The sequence below is a fragment of the Heptranchias perlo genome, chromosome 8 (genome assembly GCF_035084215.1).
Source record: "Heptranchias perlo isolate sHepPer1 chromosome 8, sHepPer1.hap1, whole genome shotgun sequence".
Classification (NCBI taxonomy): Eukaryota; Metazoa; Chordata; class Chondrichthyes; order Hexanchiformes; family Hexanchidae; genus Heptranchias; species Heptranchias perlo.
Window position 1 is genome coordinate 41323650 of NC_090332.1, and position 19099 is coordinate 41342748.

At 42.9% G+C, this 19099-nt stretch overlaps 1 protein-coding gene across 1 annotated transcript in view; it reads right to left on the reverse strand.

The window, feature by feature from the left end:
• mtif2 (mitochondrial translational initiation factor 2) overlaps window positions 1-19099 on the reverse strand; it is a 62896-nt gene that overhangs the window by 10552 nt on the left and 33245 nt on the right. Inside the window, exons 6-10 of the mRNA XM_067989014.1 lie at window positions 18502-18678; window positions 6404-6543; window positions 5609-5733; window positions 3942-4146; window positions 3260-3512 (exon numbers count right to left, since the gene is read on the reverse strand). Coding sequence (XP_067845115.1) covers window positions 3260-3512; window positions 3942-4146; window positions 5609-5733; window positions 6404-6543; window positions 18502-18678 — 900 coding nt within the window. The remainder of the gene's footprint in view (window positions 1-3259; window positions 3513-3941; window positions 4147-5608; window positions 5734-6403; window positions 6544-18501; window positions 18679-19099) is intronic.

The following is a 19099-nucleotide window of genomic DNA, read 5'->3' on the forward strand; positions in this document are numbered from 1 at the left end:
ACTATAGACCAGTTAGCCTAACATCTGTCATTGGGAAAATGCTAGAATCTATTATTAAGGAAGTAGTAGCAGGACATTTGGAGACTCATAATACAATCAAGGAGAGTCAACATGGTTTTATGAAGGGGAAATCGTGTCTGAAAAATTTATTAGAGTTCTTTGAGGAAGTAACAGGCAGGGTGGATAAAGGCGAACCAATGGATGCAGTATATTTGGATTTCCAAAAGGCATTCGATAAGGTGTCACATAAAAGATTACTGCACAAGATAAGAGCTTATGGTGTTGAGGGTAATATACTGGCATGGATAGAGGATTGGCGAACTAACAGAAAGAAAGAGTCGGGATAAAAGGGTCATTTTCAAAATGGCAATCTGTAACTAGTGGGGTGCCGCAGGGCTCAGTGCTGGGACCTCAACTATTTACAATATATATCAATGACTTGGATGAAGGAACAGTGTATCTTGTGGCCAAATTTTCTGATGATACAAAGATAGGTGGAAAAGCAAGTTGCGATGAGGACGCAAAGTGTTTGCAAAGGGATATTGACAGGTTAAGCAAATGGGCAAAAATTTGGCAGATGGAATATAATGTGGGAAAATGTGAAGTCATCCACTTTGGGAGGAAAAATAAAAAAGCAAAATATTATTTGAATGGAGAAATACTACAAAATGCTGCGGTACAGAGGGATCTGGGTGTCCTCGTACATGAAACACAAAAAGTCAACCTACAGGTGCAGCAGGTAATCTGGAAGGCAAACGGAATATTGGCCTTTATTTCTTGGGGGATGGAGTATAAAAGCAAGGAAGTCATGCTACAACTGTACAGGGTGCTGGTGAGACCACACCTGGAGTACTGCATACAGTTCTAGTGCCCTTATTTAAGGAAGGACATACTTGCATTGAAGGCAGTTCAGAGAAGGTTCACTAGGTTGATTCCGGGTATGGAAGGGTTGTCTTATGAGGAAAGATAGAACAGGTTGGGTCTATACTCATTGGAGTTTAGAAGAATGAGAGGAGATCTTATTGAAACATACAAGATTCTGAGGGGACTCGATAGGGTGGATGCTGAGGGGATGTTACCCCTCATGGGGGAATCTAAAACTAGGGGGCATAGTCTCAGAATAAGGGGTTGCCCATTTAAGACAGAAATGAGGAGGAATTTCTTCTCCCAGAGGGTCGTGAATCTTTGGAATTCTTTATCCCAAAAAGGTGTGGAGGCTGAGTCATTGAATACATTCAAGGCTGAGTTAGACAAATTTTTGATCAGCAAGGGAGTCAAAGGATATGGGAAAAAGGCGGGAAAGTGGAGTTGAGGTAAAAATCATATCAGCTGTGATCTCATTGAATGGCGGAGCAGGCGCGAGGGGCCGAATGGCCTACTCCTGCTCCTATCTCTTATGGTCTTATGGTTGTCTACATGGATTTTAGTAAGGCATTTGACAAGGTCCCACATGGCAGATCGGTCAGAAAGGTAAAAGCCTATGGGATACAGCGAAATGTGGCGAATTGGATCCAAAATTGGCTCAGTAACAGGAAACAAAGGGTAAAAGTCGATGGATGTCTTTGCGAATGGAAATCCATTTCCAGTGATGTGCCACAGGGCTCAGTGTTGGGTCCCTTGCTGTTTGTGGTACATATTAATGATTTGAACTTGAATGTAAGGGGCATGATTGGCAAATTTGCAGATGACACAAAAATTAGCCATGTAGTTGATGGTATCTACCGCTATCCTCTTCACTAAGAAGATATCGATGGGTTGGTGGAGTGGGCAAGGAAGTGGCAAATGGAGTTCAACCCGGAGAAGTGTGAAGTTATGCACTTAGGGAGGGCAAACAGTAAAAGGGAATACACAGTAAACAGGAATATACTGAGAGGGGTAGAGGAAGTGAGAGACCTTGGAGTGCATGTGCACAGGTCCCTGAAGGTGGCAGTACAGGTAGATAAGGTTGTGAAGAAGGCATACGGAATGCTCTCCGTTATTAGCCGAGGTATAGAATACAAAAGCAGCGATGTAATGATGGAACTGTATAAAACGCTGGTACGGTCACAGCTGGAGTATTGTGCGCAGTTCTGGTCACCACATTACAGGAAGGACGTAATTGCTCTGGAGAGAGTGCAGAGAAGATTTACAAGAATGTTGCCAGGGCTTGAAAATTGCAGCTACGAGGAGAGATTGGATAGGCTGGGGTTGTTTTCCTTGGAGCAGAGAAGGCTGAGGGAAGACTTGATTGAGGTGTACAAAATTATGAGGGACCCAGATAGAGTAGACAGGAAGTACCTGTTTCCCCTAGCGGAGAGTTCAAGAACTAGAGGACATAGATTTAAGCTGATTGGCGGAAGGATTGGAGGGGACAGGAGGAAAAACTTTTTTACCCAGAGGGTGGTGGGTGTATGGAATTCACTGCCCGAATTGGTGGTAGAGGCAAGGACGCTCAACTCTTTTAAAAAGTACCTGGACCTGCAACTAAAGTGCTGTTGGCTGCAGGGCTAAGGACCGGGTGCTGGAAGGTGGGATCAGAATGGGCACCTGGTTGTTCTTCGAGCCGGTGCGGACACGATGGGCCGAATGGCCCCCTTCTGTGCTGTATCTTTTCTATGGTTCTATAGTTCTAACATGATTGGTACAGTACCAGTGAAGCACATCACTGTCATCAGTTTTATCCAATGACAAGCTAGGTTATAAAGGTGAGGAAGACCCCAGGTGCAATCCCCAGTCTCTGTTAGTTGATCTCAACTGGGATGATGGTAGGGCTGCAATAATTGGCCTTGGATTAAGGAGAAAAAAAATTGAGGGCTTTAGAGCTCCTGACTATTTATCGAGTACCCTCTTCTGGAATATGCATGTGGGTGTTGGATGAGGACACGATTGGACTCGGCTGCAAAACCACCAGCGCTCGAATAGCCTGCCAACATTCATCATCAAGGATCATACACGCATAATAGACACTTGGGCGAGGTATCAGAGGACATTCATACTCTAACAAGAAGTTGATGCCTTCAGGAGGAGGTGGGGGGAAGCTATTAAAAAAAATTGGTGAAAAAAATACAACAATGCTATCCTGGTGGAATATTGTGACTGAAACAATGTAAATAATGTACTCCAAGGTTCAGGATGGCATTCAGCTCCATTATTGGTCCATAGCTGCTAGTGTTACCCAGAGCTGCAGTGGCAAGACGGTGTATAGAATTATATGTGGCTGTAACCCCGGGGTGGAGGGGGAACGACACAGGACGACATACATAAGCACATATCCATTTACCTTTTACTATTATTGGAAGTGAAAGCTCATCCATCTCTGTCCTCTCTTTAGGCCTTGTTGCCATTAGATGTTTATTGGCTTTGTACATAGCTGATTTTCTCTGTCTCCAGTTCATGCTACTAAAGCTCTCCCGCTCCTTCTTGTATGTCTCACGGTGTTCTTTCTGTTTTGCTTCAATCACCTCAAGGTCTTGTTTGACTTTTTCTTGTGCCTCAACATACTTCCTCCATTCTAAAACCTCTCTGGCCCTTTGCTGCACAGCCAAGCAGGGCAATTATAAAAGTGAAGTAAATTAATCAAGTTTTCAGCTGATCACATACATAGGAGAAAATAAACCTGTTCTGAGAAATCTTTATCGTGAGAGTAGACATATTACAAGAACTAGGCCCTTTCCTCCCTTATTCCCCTGCCTCTCAACTATTTTGACATGCTGGACAACAAATACTCCCTTAATACCAATAGATGCTCCCAGGGATAATAGCCAATTGTGCTTAAACATTCTTAATTATATATTTCATATGAGCCATCACTCACCACAGGAACATGGTCATATGATTTATAAATAAATCACTTTGAACCAAAGAGTTGTGCGAGACCTGAGCTTTTGATGCAACCGCTGACATCAGATTATGAAGTGTAATAGTAACCTTCATTTAGAGTACATGACATTGGAATTCATTACCTCTGATTCCACTTCGAGAATTTCATCTCCAGCAGATGGAAGATCTTTCCAACCAACTATCTCCACGGGGGTACTTGGTCCAGCAGCGTTTATTGGCTTGTTATTCTCATCAAACATTAACCGTACTTTAGCCCAGCTCTTCCCTGCCACCAGGACACAACCTTTCTTCAGTGTTCCACGCTGGATAATAGTTGTGGTGACTGGTCTATCAAAAAAAAAAGTATTTAGTCCAGTTTAATAAATTAGAAGATAGATTTGCATTTATATAGCACCTTTCACGACCTCAGGATGTTCCAAAGCACTTTACAGCCAATTAAGTATTTTTGAAGTGTAGTCACTGTTGCAATGTAGGAAACACAGCAGCCAATTTACACACAGCAACGTCCCACAAGTAGCAATGTGATAATGACCAGTCATCTGTTGTTAGTGATGTTGAATGAGGAATAAATATTGGCCAGGACACCGGGGAGAAATCCTCTGCTCTTCTTTGAAATAGTGCCATGGGATCCTTTACCTTCACCTGAGATAATAGACGGGGGCCTCAGTTTAACGTCTCACCCGAAAGATGGCACCTCCAACTGTGCAGTGCTCCCACAATACTGCACTGAAGTATCGCCTAGATTGTTGTGCTCAAGTCGCTAGGTGGGACTTGAACCTACAACCTCTGACTATCCTCATCTGACATCCATATATACACATTCAACAGAGGCCCTGGATTATCTTGACTAGCAGGAGCCCTGCCCAATTTTTCTCTTCTCTAACTGACAGGTGCTGATGCCAATTAAAAACCATTTGGTGAGGTCAGATTTTCAGGATTTGAATGGTCTAAAGTAGGTCAACATTCCTACTTATGCAATACAATTTTTGCTCCAATCCTCGACAATGTTACAATGTACAGCAGCACTTCCATACTACCATCAACTGTTCAATATGAGCAGGTTGCTCACAACCACCAAGTTAACAGGAGCTCTCATTTGCAAAAATTGGGGGAAAAAATGTTTTGTGGTTAAAAGTTACTATTACCCATACCCATTCCTGATGTAGGTGGATGGCAGAGAAGATGTGACCATTAAAATAATTTAAATTAATTTTGAAGTCCCAAACATATGCTTAAGTATTCCAATGCCTAACAATTAGAGGAGTTAAGTTTTTTTTAATGAATGTACCACCTGCAGCTGAGAGAGCAATCTGTTCCAAGCTTCCATCACTGCCACTCCGAAACAAGCTGCTCAGAGGTGAGAGAGATCAGCTCATGGTAATTCTTCCTCTAACTTCTGTGCTGCTCATTAGGGAAGTGCCTGACCTCCACTCAGCACCAATTCATGAGATTGGGCAAACTAAAAACAGGGGGATTGTGGAAATGAACCCACATCCCATCACTGCATGCTGTCTGCTTTAGTTTTAAATTATTTTGGTAACTTAATGGTGAAACAGTAGTTTGCTTGATCTGACTGTTCATTACAAATACATAGTAAGTGCATTATTATACAGCATTTTAAAGTAAATAATTTATATACATATCAATCTTGGCCGAAAGATCAAAGGCTCTCTTCTAATTTATTACAACATGTTAATGCTACAATTTGGCCACACTTATTTCTGAATCTTTTAGGAAATACATTAGCAATATATGAAGACTGGAAATGTCGCAGCAATAATTTACTCACCCTTTTCCTTTATCATTCCGACATTCAATAACAATACCCTCAACAGATCCTGTGCAATCAGCTTTCAACTCCAACATTTCAGACAGAGCAACAGTGGCCTCAGCTAAAGCCATCAAATTGTCTCCCTAAGAAATATTTACAGTACATTAAAATCAAAACAATATTCAGCTTAGTCACAGTTCAGAATCATAGAATTCCAGAAATCCAATAATTTTTTCACTTTACCTTTTCAAAGGAACACAGACAGTATTTTATTTGTTGTAAGCATAGAAACTAATTCTGCCGGAATTAGAAACATATACACTTGTGATCATTAGTATAGATTATGTTACTTTATTTGAGTGACTGGCAAAAAAATGTTAATTATCCCCTTATTCTAAACTTCAGAATTGGACTTACTTTAGCTTAATTTAAAAAAAGACAATTATGTGGCAACACAATATGGTAGCGACAAAGTAGTAGGGCCCAGTCACGTGTTCTCCAGATGGTGAGTTCCCAATCTCAAATATGCTGCCTGGAAAGCTACCGAGCAGAGTTTAAGCGGGAAAGAGGAAGAAAAAAAACCTCAAAACCAGAGGTCAATTCTTTCCAGACTGCTTTCCTGCGCCCGCACATGGTTGGTTCAATAGTGAGTAGCCTAGGCAAAGACTTGGGTGTCAGTCACTTATTTGTCTTTTTTGACTGTGTAGCACCAGGGAACCTAACAGTGGGGAAAGTATTTTTAAATGACTGGTAGGTGTGATAATGTTGCAACATTCTGCCACAGAGAATGAAGGATGCCATTAAAAAAATTACCTTAAGAGCTGATACATTTATGGACTGAACATCACCACCATACTCCTCACAAATCACATCATAGGCTAACAATTCCTTCTTTACGTTTTCATGATCTGCTTCTGGCTTGTCACACTTATTTATTGCCAGAATTATTGGAACTGCAATGAGAACAAAATTAGATGGGAATAAATAGGATAGTACAATATTTATAGATATTTGAAAGCCTGATAAAATCTTTTCATTATTAGCCATTTTGAACAATCAACTTCCATAGTCCCTTACTCATTTACACTGACTAAAAATGGAACCTGTTTCCAGTTAAGTTTGGTTTACTGCAGCAGAATGTCACTAGATTGGGAACCAGGTGATTACTCACTGAGAATATAAAGAAAATGGAGAAGCAACAAATACTTCCCACACAACTTGAAACAGCTGCATTCAATATTGGTTTGAAGCAAAGTAATGAATATGCTAGATTCCATTTTAGCTTGACCTGAAACAGACTGTATACAATGCTCTAAGAAAGGATCAAATGCTTGTATGCGGGTTTAATAATGAAATATTAATGAACAGATTTACAAATTTCATTATAACAGGAGTTGTTCCATTCAATTAAATGGAAAAGGATATATGACACTGGAAGTTTTCAGAATCAGTGGGTTCTACTGTATTACTTCAACAAAACAGTTTCTGAAACACTACTTTGGATCCACTTGTGCATTTTCCCTGCTCTCACAGGCAACACATGCGATGATAAGAACATAAGAAATAGGAGCAGGAGTAGGCTACCTGGCCCATCGAGCCTGCTCCAACATTCAATATGATCATGGCTGATCTTCCACCTCAATTCCACTTTCCAACCCTATCCCCATATCCCTTGATTCACTTAGTGTCCAAAAATCTATCAATCTCAGGGGTCTTGAATATACTCAATGATTGAGTATCCACAGCCCTCTGGGGTAGAGAATTCCAAAGATTCACAACCCTCTGAGTGAAGAAAGTTTTCCTCATTTCAGTCCTAAATGGTCAACCACTTATCTTGAGACTATGACCCTAGTTCTAGACTCTCCAGGCAGGGGAAACAGCTTCTCAGCATCTACCCTGTCAAGCCCTCTAAGAATTTTATACGTTTCAATGAGATCACCTCTCATTCTTCCAAATTCCAGAGAATGTAAGCCCATTCTACTCAACCTCTCTTCATAGGATAACCCTCTCATCCCAGGAATCAGTCGAATGAATCTTCAGTGCAAGTATATCCTTCCTTTAGTAAGGAGACCAAAAGTGTACACAGTACTCCAGGTGTGGTCTCACCAGAGCCCTATATAATTGCAGCAAGACCTCCTTACTCTTATGCTCCAACCCCCTTGCAATAAAGGCTAACATCCCATTTGTTTTCCTAACTGCTTGCTGTACCTGCATGTTAACTTTCTGTGATTCGTGTACAAGGACACCCAAATCTCTCTGGACACCAACATTTCTTAGTATCTCACCTTTTAAAAAACATTCCGCTTTTCTATTCTTCCAACCAAAGCGGATAATTTCACATTTCCCCACATTATACTCCATATGCCACCTTCTCGTCCACTCACTTAACCTGTCGATATCCCTTTGCAACCTCTTTGCGATCTATGCAAAGGCTGCAAGAAGCCTCACATTACAGTTGCTGAGCTCAGTAGCAGGGTGGTCATCCTCGATCTTCCCTAATTTCATGTGACAATAATCAAGTTATTATACCCTCAGATCCAGGCCATTACATCATACCTCTTCCACGACCTTTACCCTTAGTTTACATTAACTTCTATTAGCTCAGCATTCCAGAGGCATTCCAAGGTAAAGACCCACGGCCCTCACTTCTAAACTGCCTGTCTAACTACATCTAGTGGAAAAGGTAACAGCACTCCTCATTGTATAACGGATAGATTTATCTACCAGAAGGTCAGAACTACACAAACAACAGACAACTATCTTTATGACTCCAGCTTGTATCAGCCACAAGGGCCTTAAAGGTCTGAGCTGATTTTGGACATGCTCCAGATATTGTTTGCTGTTTCTTGAAGATGTGGTCTGTTTGCTACAAAATTAAGTCTTTAACATAAAATGGATTCCATAATACAATCTCTCTCACCATTGCTCCGAACAGTGTACATGAATTTTCAAAAGGCACTTAAAAGGTGCCAAGGAGACTTGCTGATAATATCAAGGCACACGGCAATAATGAGAATGTGGCAGCAAGGTTAGTATCTTAGGAGTCTCCTAGACTTGGTGTTCAACATGTACAACCAATACAGACAACAATCAATAAAGCCAATATAATGCTGAACTATATGGCCAAAATAATGGAATATGAGTCACTGGAAGTCATGATCAAACTAAGTGTCCTAGTCAGATCACACCTTGACTTATGTCTCCAGTTCTAGCCATCAAGACATAAGGAAGACATTCAAGCACTGGAGGCAGGGCAGAAAAGAGCCACAAGGCTGATCCTCAGCGTCAGAGGTCTGAGATATGAGAAAAGACAGGAGAAACTTGGGTTTTTCAGCCTTGAAAAGACCAATCTAATAGGCAAACTTATAGAAGTATGTAAGATAGGTTACAGTATGGAAAAAGTAAATCAGAAAAATTACTTTAAAGTAAATTGCGTTGGTAGGATAAGGGACACAGATTCAAACTAGTAAAAAGCAAATTCAGGATTTATATCATAAAGTTCTTCACAGAGTGATCAACACATGGAATGAACTCTCAGATTGAGTAATGAAGGTAAAAACCGTAGGATAATTTAACAATTGGATACCGCAATAAGGGGACTTCAGGATCTTGCTGGATGGATGAACGAATTAAGATGGGGCAAATGGGATCCCTCATCCATAATTATTTTGTGAAATTCGGCATTCTTTCATTTTCCATTAGAAGAATTCCTTTCCCATCACTAATCAGCCCTACCCTTTCTTTGACTATTTTTTAAAACTTTGTGTATTTATAACTATTTCTCTATGTCCCCTCTCGACCTTTCTAATCTTTTTGCTTCGCCTCAACATCCAATCCTGGATGAGTCATAACTTTCTCCACTCAACATCAGCAAGACCAAAGCCATCATCTTTGGCCCCCACCACGAACGTTGCTCCCTTGTCACCAATTCCCTTCCCCTCCCCAGCCATTGTCTCAGGCTCAACCAGACTGTTCGTAATCTTAGTGTGCTAATTTAAGAGTCTGAGCTCAGCTTCAGATCCATATAATTTCCATCTCCAAAACTGCTTACTTACACTTCCATTACATCGTATGCCCCCATCTCTACTTTAGCTGCTTTGTGCTGAAACCCTCATACATGTATTTGTTAACTCCAGACTCAACTACTCCTATGTCCTCCTTTCTGGCCTTCCATCATTCATCCTCCATAAATTCAAACTAGTCCATAACTCTGCAGCACGCATCCTGTCCTGCGCTAAGTCCTGCTCGCCCATCACCTTTGTCCTTGCTGATCTACACTGGCTCCCTGCCCCCAATGCATTAAATTTAAAATCCTTGTTTCATCTTTAACTCTCCATAAACTCACTCCTATCTCTGCAATCTGCTCCACCCTCTTTGATCACTCCATTCATCTAGCTTTGCCTTTTTGTGCATCGTCCCCTCCTTTTGCTTCACGGTTTGCAGTAGAGACTTCAGCTATCTGGATCTAACTGTCTCTAATTCCCTTCTTAGATATCTCTGCCTCTCACCCTCCTCTATTGCATTATAAATTTCCTCAAAACCCATCTCTTCAGCCAGGCTTTTGGGCACTCCTCCTAACCTTCTTTCCTGACTCGATATCCATTTTTCCTTATGCCTATCTGTGAAGTTGTAAACAATTTTACAACACCAAGTTATAGTCCAACAATTTTATTTTTAATCCCACAAGCTTTCGGGGGCTTTCCCCTTCCTCAGGCGGTGTGGAAATGACAATTTCGAATCCTTCACATTTTAAGATCACATAACAAAGCCTGGTGATTACTGCCCGTTGGCAACCACAGTGAGCAGACAGAAAGGTGTCATCTAAAAGGCCACTGAATATACAACCCCCCAAAAAAAGAGAGAGACAGAATGAAGACAGTCAATGACCCGTTATATTAAAAACAGATAACATTTGTTCGCTGGTGGGGTTACGTGTAGTGTGACATGAACCCAAGATCCCGGTTGAGGCCGTCCTCATGGGTGCGGAACTTGGCTATTAATTTCTGCTCGACGATTTTGCGTTGTCGTGTGTCTCGAAGGCCGCCTTGGAGTATGTTTACCCGAAGGTCGGTGGCTGAATGTCCATGACTGCTGAAGTGTTCCCCGACAGGGAGAGAACCCTCCTGTTTGGCGATTGTTGCGCGGTGTCCGTTCATCCGTTGTCGCAGCGTCTGCATGGTCTCGCCAATGTACCATGCTCTGGGGCATCCTTTCCTGCAACGTATGAGGTAGACAACGTTGGCCGAGTCACAGGAGTATGAACCGTGCACCTGGTGGGTGGTGTCCTCTCGTGTGATGGTGGTATCTGTGTCGATGATCTGGCATGTCTTGCAGAGGTTACCGTGGCAGGGTTGTGTGGTGTCGTGGACGCTGTTCTCCTGAAGGCTGGGTAATTTGCTGCGAACGATGGTTTGTTTGAGGTTGGGTGGCTGTTTAAAGGCGAGTAGTGGAGGTGTGGGGATGGCCATAGCGAGGTGTTCGTCATCATTGATGACATGTTGAAGGCTGCGGAGAACATGGCGTAGTTTCTCCGCTCCAGGGAAGTACTGGACGACGAAGGGTACTCTGTTGGTTGCGTCCCGTGTTAACCCAATGAGACAATCAACGATCCGGAACAGCAGACAGAGGAATCCGCGATGCAGCAACCGAAGAGGAAAGAGTCTCACTGGACTCCTCCAGAGGGTCGCTGCCCTCAGCTTGACATGTATGCTCAAGCTGTCAGGAAATGCGTCTATGCCAGATTCATCAGTCGCACTCGGAAGACAGTCCAGAATGTCACCCGAGCACAACGCAACGCCATCAAAGCTCTCAAGACCAACCGCAACATCGTCATCAAACCAGCGGACAAAGGAGGAGCCATCGTCATACAGAACAGAACGGACTATTGCAAAGAAGCATACCGACAACTGGACAACCAGGAACACTACAGACGGTTACCCGCAGACCCGACCAAAGAACACACCCATCAGCTCAACAAACTGATCAAGACCTTCGATCCAGACCTTCAAAACATCCTACGCACTCTCATCCCACGTAATCCCCGCGTGGGAGACTTCTACTGCCTCCCAAAGATACACAAAGCCAACACACCCGGACGTCCTATCTTATCAGGCAATGGAACCCTGTGTGAGAACCTCTCTGGATACATCGAGGGCATCCTGAAACCCATCGTGCAGGGAACCCCCAGCTTCTGTCGCGACACTACAGACTTTCTACAAAAACTCAGTACCCACGGACCTGTTGAACCAGGAACACTTCTCACCACGATGGACGTCTCGGCACTATACACCAGTATCCCCCACGATGACGGCATCGCTGCGACAGCATCAATACTCAACACCAACAACAGCCAATCTCCGGACGCCATCCTACAACTCATCCGCTTCATCCTGGATCACAATGTCTTCACCTTCAATAACCAGTTCTTTACCCAAACACACGGAACAGCCATGGGGACCAAATTCGCACCCCAATACGCCAACATTTTCATGCACAAGTTCGAGCAGGACTTCTTCACTGCACAGGACCTCCAACCAACACTATACACCAGATACATAGACGACATTTTCTTTCTATGGACCCACGGTGAGGAATCACTAAAGAGACTACACGATAACATCAACAAGTTCCATCCCACCATCAAGCTCACCATGGACTACTCCTCAGAATCAGTTTCTTTCTTGGACACACGAATCTCCATCAAAGACGGGCACCTCAGCACCTCACTCTACCGCAAGCCCACGGACAATCTCACAATGCTCCACTTTTCCAGCTTCCACCCTAACCACGTCAAAGAGGCCATCCCCTATGGACAGGCCCTGCGAATACACAGGGTCTGCTCAGACGAGGAGGAACGCGATGGACACCTACAGACGCTGAAAGACGCCCTAGTAAGAACGGGATATGATGCTCGACTCATCGATCGACAGTTCCGACGGGCCACAGCGAAAAATCGCGTAGACCTCCTCAGAAGACTAACACGGGACGCAACCAACAGAGTACCCTTCGTCGTCCAGTACTTCCCCGGAGCGGACAAACTACGCCATGTTCTCCGCAGCCTTCAACATGTCATCAATGATGACGAACACCTCGCTATGGCCATCCCCACACCTCCACTACTCGCCTTTAAACAGCCACACAACCTCAAACAAACCATCGTTCGCAGCAAATTACCCAGCCTTCAGGAGAACAGCGTCCACGACACCACACAACCCTGCCACGGTAACCTCTGCAAGACATGCCAGATCATCGACACAGATACCACCATCACACGAGAGGACACCACCCACCAGGTGCACGGTTCATACTCCTGTGACTCGGCCAACGTTGTCTACCTCATACGTTGCAGGAAAGGATGCCCCAGAGCATGGTACATTGGCGAGACCATGCAGACGCTGCGACAACGGATGAACGGATACCGCGCAACAATCGCCAAACAGGAGGGTTCTCTCCCTGTCGGGGAACACTTCAGCAGTCATGGACATTCAGCCACCGACCTTCGGGTAAACATACTCCAAGGCGGCCTTCGAGACACACGACAACGCAAAATCGTCGAGCAGAAATTAATAGCCAAGTTCCGCACCCATGAGGACGGCCTCAACCGGGATCTTGGGTTCATGTCACACTACACGTAACCCCACCAGCGAACAAATGTTATCTGTTTTTAATATAACGGGTCATTGACTGTCTTCGTTCTGTCTCTCTTTTTTTTGGGGGGGTTGTATATTCAGTGGCCTTTTAGATGACACCTTTCTGTCTGCTCACTGTGATTGCCTTGGCAACGGGCAGTAATCACCAGGCTTTGTTATGTGATCTTAAAATGTGAAGGATTCGAAATTGTCATTTCCACACCGCCTGAGGAAGGGGAAAGCCCCCGAAAGCTTGTGGGATTAAAAATAAAATCGTTGGACTATAACTTGGTGTTGTAAAATTGTTTACAATTGTTAACCCCAGTCCATCACTGGCATCTCCACATCATATCTGTGAAGTACTATGGGATGTTCTTTATATGAATGGAGCTATATAAATACAACTTCTTGTTGCTGTTGTTCTGTCAAATATCTCTTAGCCCCATTTTAGTTTTAATTTCTCATCTAAAGAACTCCAGCTTTTACTCTCTTTCTATATTTTATATATATATATATATATATATATATATATATATATATATATATATATATAATATATATATACACACATCTTTTTGTATTTCTTTCAGTATATCTCCCGCTCTCTATGCCTTCAATGCACTTTCTCTCCCTATCTGTATGTCTCCTCTTATCTCCGACAGAGACCTGCAGCCAGACTCAGGACTGTGGACCTCTGACAGACACAAATGTTTTTCTCTCTTCCTGGGTGCGAAGGAGGCAAGAGCTGGGGCAGGGGTCACAGATTAGGAGGGAGTGGGGAGCTGGGGCTTGGGGCAGTTTGCACTTCTAAGCCATGCCAGATAGTCTTCCCATCACTGGATCCATTCTCAAAACTGTGATTGCTGGTGCACCCAGTGGTTGTGTTGGACATATTGGTGAGTTGAGTGTTAATAACCACATTGAACTATAATATCCATAACTGGTTGATGGACCAGCAGGTTACCTGGTCACACAAGGAAAGATGAAACATTGAACATGAACAAAGGTATTCTATTCTCCTGCAGATGTAAACTGGAATGAATGCTGCTTAGAAGTGCAAACATTTTAATATCGATAGTTGGTTCATCTAGTTCTAGGGAACCACGATCTAGGGAATAGGATGGAATCCGACAAGATAGAAGGTTTCTGGACTGAACTGGTCCCTTTAAAACTTTCAGACTGGATTAGAAGTAAGGGAGGATCCTACAGATTTTCTAAAGAAATTTTAAATGGGAGCTGGGAGGAGATTGAAAAGGCACTGGAGCTAGTGTGCCAGCAAAAACAAAAAGACAGTAGCCCCGAGACTCTGAAAGGGTGCTGAGAGGAGATAGAAGAGACACTGGAAAAAGTGTGCCAGCAGAAACAGTTAGAGATGAATGGTCTAATGAAAGAGGAAGAACAGTTTGAGATGAAGTTCGTGAATTTGGTAAAGGAAGCCGAGGATGAGAAACTGATGCAGAAACAGTTAGCGATGAAAGCAATGGGAGGAGCTTGCTCAGAGGCACTTAAAGTTTCTGTAGGAATGGGCTGTCTCAAAACTGATAAGATGTTCAGTGAAAAGCAAAATGTAGTGGAAAATGTAGCAAAATGGAGTTGTAAGCATGGTCTAAAGGGATGTGGAATCAGAGTTGGAATGTTGAAACCAGCAGTGAGACAGTTATAGCGGTTCCAGGGGGTGAACCAAGAAAAGAACTGGGACTCTTGACTGGATCCTCAGCGTCCCATTCACCCTATGTCATTATTCCCCTCCCATATACCAACAGAGAAGTGTTAAGAATTGTGCAGCAGGTAAAAGGCTTGGGTAAGGACACGAACTGTGAGCTTAAGTCTTTGAATCAGTACAGAATGGGGTTAAGTAGCAAACATCAGAAATTGAAAATTGGTTTAAGTAAAAAAGGACAAATTAGTCTATGATAAAATAAAGGAGCAGGAATGGGGAGATCCTGTCCCTTTCCTACTGGTCTACAGAAGCTCTTTTGTTTTCACCGTACTGATATCTTTAAAAAGCCTGTGTGAATGTTTCAGAGCCGCCTTCTTTTTCAATGTGTAAGAATGGTACAAAGATTTTATATAGCTGTGAAGGATAACTTTTTCTTCAGTCACATTCAGTATTTTTTAGTCATTTGGAAAGAGCGAAACCGGATTATACCATTGTACTGTATAGATTGATCACCTGCGCTGTACAATAAAGTCTCATGGTTACTTGAAGCATGTTGCTGTGAACCATAGAAGGAAGGAGGTTGACTAACAGCCTGGGAGACAGTTTGAGAGGGAGAGAGTGGAGAGGTCAAGACCTGAAGCTTCAGCTCAAAGAAAGCAGGGAGACTGGGGGGCCCCAGGCTTGGACTAGAAGGGAACGAGGAGACTAAAGCTGAAATGAGAGGGAGAGAGAAAGACAGGGCCAACTGATGTGGAAGAATTGAGCCGGGATCTACCCTTGATACCACGAGACCATGAATGCTGTATCCTGTAGTTAGCATGGACTAACAGATTTGTAGGACAGGATGTTCAATGATAAACATGTTTTTAATTAGACTGCCAGGTATATAAATATATTGATTTCCAGTCCACCCCCACCACCTTCATGATGTAGCAATAAATAATGCTGTACTATTTCTACCAACAGAAAAATATTTTAACATGCAGTTTTAATGTTTTTAAAAGGTGCAATGTGTAATCAAGTACAAACATTACTTCAAGACCTCAAACTTCTGGAATTATTCTCAACAAAACTATTAACATAACAATATATGGATTGATTCCCTATACTTATGACCCAATGGTGCCAGCTTTGGCTCAGTTGGTAGCAGTCTTGTCTCTGAGTCAGTAGGGTGTGGGTACAAGCCCCACTCCAGAGCCTTAAGCAAATAATCCAAGCTGACACTTCAACGCAGTATTGAGGGAGTGCTGCACTGTCGCAGGTGCCATTTTTCGGATGAGACGTTAAACTGAGACCCCATCCGTTCTCTCAGTGAATGTAATAGATCCCATGGCACTTTTTGAAGAAGCTTTCAGGAGAACAGCGTCCACGACACCACACAACCCTGCCACGGTAACCTCTGCAAGACATGCCAGATCATCGACACAGATACCACCATCACACGAGAGGACACCACCCACCAGGTGCATGGTTCATACTCCTGTGACTCGGCCAACGTTGTCTACCTCATACGTTGCAGGAAAGGATGCCCCAGAGCATGGTACGTTGGCGAGACCATGCAGACACTGCGACAATGGATGAACGGACACCGCGCAACAATCGCCAGACAGGAGGGTTCCCTCCCAGTCGGGGAACACTTCAGCAGTCAGGGACATTCAGCCACCAACCTTCGGGTAAGCGTACTCCAAGGCGGCCTTCGAGACACACGACAACGCAAAATCGTCGAGCAGAAATTGATAGCCAAGTTCCGCACCCATGAGGACGGCCTCAACCGGGATCTTGGGTTCATGTCACGCTACATGTAACCCCACCAGCGAACAAAAGCTATCTGTTTTTAATATAACGGGTCATTTGCTGGCTTTCTCTGCCTTCCGGATGTTTCTGCCTCTCTCTCTGTTTTTTTTTCTGTTTGTTTTTTTTGTTGACTGTATATTCGGGGGCTCTGTAGGTAACACCTCTCTGTCTGAACACTGTGATTGCCTTGGCAACGGGCAGTTGCAAAGACTATCTGTAATCACCATGTATTGTTCTGTGATTTATAAATGCGTAGGCTTCGAGGAGTTCCTGACATTTACCTGAGGAAGGAGGAAGCCTCCGAAAGCTTGTAAATTTCAAATAAAATCGTTGGACTATAACTTGGTGTTGTAAAATTGTTTATAACTTTTTGAAGAAGAGCAGGGGAGTTCTCCCTGTGTCCTAGCCAATATTTATCCCTCAACCAACATCACTAAAACAGGTTATCTAGTCATTTATCTCATTGCTGTTTGTGGGACCTTGCTGTGCACAAATTGGCTGCTACGTTTCCCTATATTATAACAGTGACTACCCTTCAAAAGTACTCCATTGGCTGTAAAGTGCTTTGTAACATCCTCAGGTCTTTCTTTTTTTTTAATGTTATCTAAGGATGGATATACTTGCCTTAGAGGAGGTGCTAGATTGATTCCTGGGATGAGAGAGTTGTCCTATGAAGAGAGATGGAGTAGAATGGGCCCATATTCTCTGGAGTTTAAAAGAATGAGAGGTGATCTCATTGAAACGTATAAAATTCTTCAAGAGCTGGACAGGATACATGCTGAGAGGCTGTTTACCCTGGCTGGAGAGTCTAGAACTAGGGGTCATAGTCTCAAGATAAGTGGTCGGCCATTTAGGACCAAGATGAGGAAATATTTCTTCACTCAGAGGGTTGTGAATCTTTGGAATTCTCGACTCCAGAGGGCTGTGGATGCTCAGTGGATGAATATATTCAAAACTGAGATCGACAGATTTTTGGACACTAAGGGAATCAAGGGATATGGGTGTAGGGTGGGAAAGTGGAGTTGAGGTAGAAGATTAGCCATGATCTTACTGAATGCGGAGCAGGTTCGAGGGGCCAAATGGCCTACTCCTGCTCCTATTTCTTTCCTTCTTATATTCTAAAACCACATGATACATATAAAGCTACCACTGAATTTCCCACATGAATTGCAAGAATTTTTTAAAAATTCTATAAATCACAGGACTTGCAAGTATTGACAATGCTGATAACATCTGGTAGCAGTAATGCAAATACGAAAAAGGTCACTGCTGGGACGAACCAATGGCTGAATATTATAAGAAATACATAATTGCAGGGGACTGAGCAGCATAATAAGTTAGAATATTGTCCTTTCAACTCTGGGATCTGCATCCATGCTAGTGATTAGAGTAAAGAGACTTTTATCCAATGATTAACAGTCTTACAGGAAATTAATTTGGGCCAGTACTCAAGCCAGTTCAGAGTACACAGCACAAAATTGACCATAATTCACCATATATTGGCAATTTCACTCAACAATCAAAAGATGGAGTGAGGGGAATACACTGACAGGAATTATGGCCTCAATGTTCCTGGGCTAGACATGAAGAGTGGCCACTGATTCCAGTCCCGCAGTAAGTGATTGATTCTTAATGCCCTCTGAAGGGCTTAGCAAGCTTCTCAGTTGTAAAAATAACTATAAAAGACCCACCACCTTCTCAGGGCAATTAGACATGGGTGTCAGCCACATCCTGAGAACAAATAAAAAAAATACCAAGCATTCACTGAAACATATGAATTACACACAACTAATTTTTGAGATCTATATACTCTAGAGATTTAAACTTACCCATAGAATTTTTAGCATGTTGAATTGATTCTACTGTTTGCTTCATTACTCCATCATCTGCAGCAACCACTAATATCACAATGTCAGTCACATTAGCACCGCGGGCCCTCATTGCTGAAAAGGCAGCGTGGCCCGGGGTATCCAGGAAGGTTATCTTTTCACCAGATGGCAAGTGCACTGTGTAAACAAGTAAAACATTTTAGTCACTGCACAAGAAAAAGCACAAAAACACCCTTTAATAAATTCAACAAAGGCAAACAGCAGCAAAACTGACAGGTCTTTCTGTGAAAAGGCCTTGAAAGATTTTGTTATGAGAAAGGCGCCACTAAATCGTTGTTGTAAAGAAGTGGATACTGCAGATATTAAGGGTCAAACATTCATACTTTATTTAAATTGCAAAATAAGTCTGCCACCTTTCAATGAGTTTTGTGCTGTACTAAGTGCTGGGGCAATCTGGAATGCAACCCATTAGGCCTGAATAACAATGCATATTTAATATTAGGTTAAAATCTTGGCATTTCCCCTTGATTATTTTTATGGGTAAGGTAAGACAATTCACAGAGACTACCTTCCTGGAAGTTTTACATATGGCTACTCA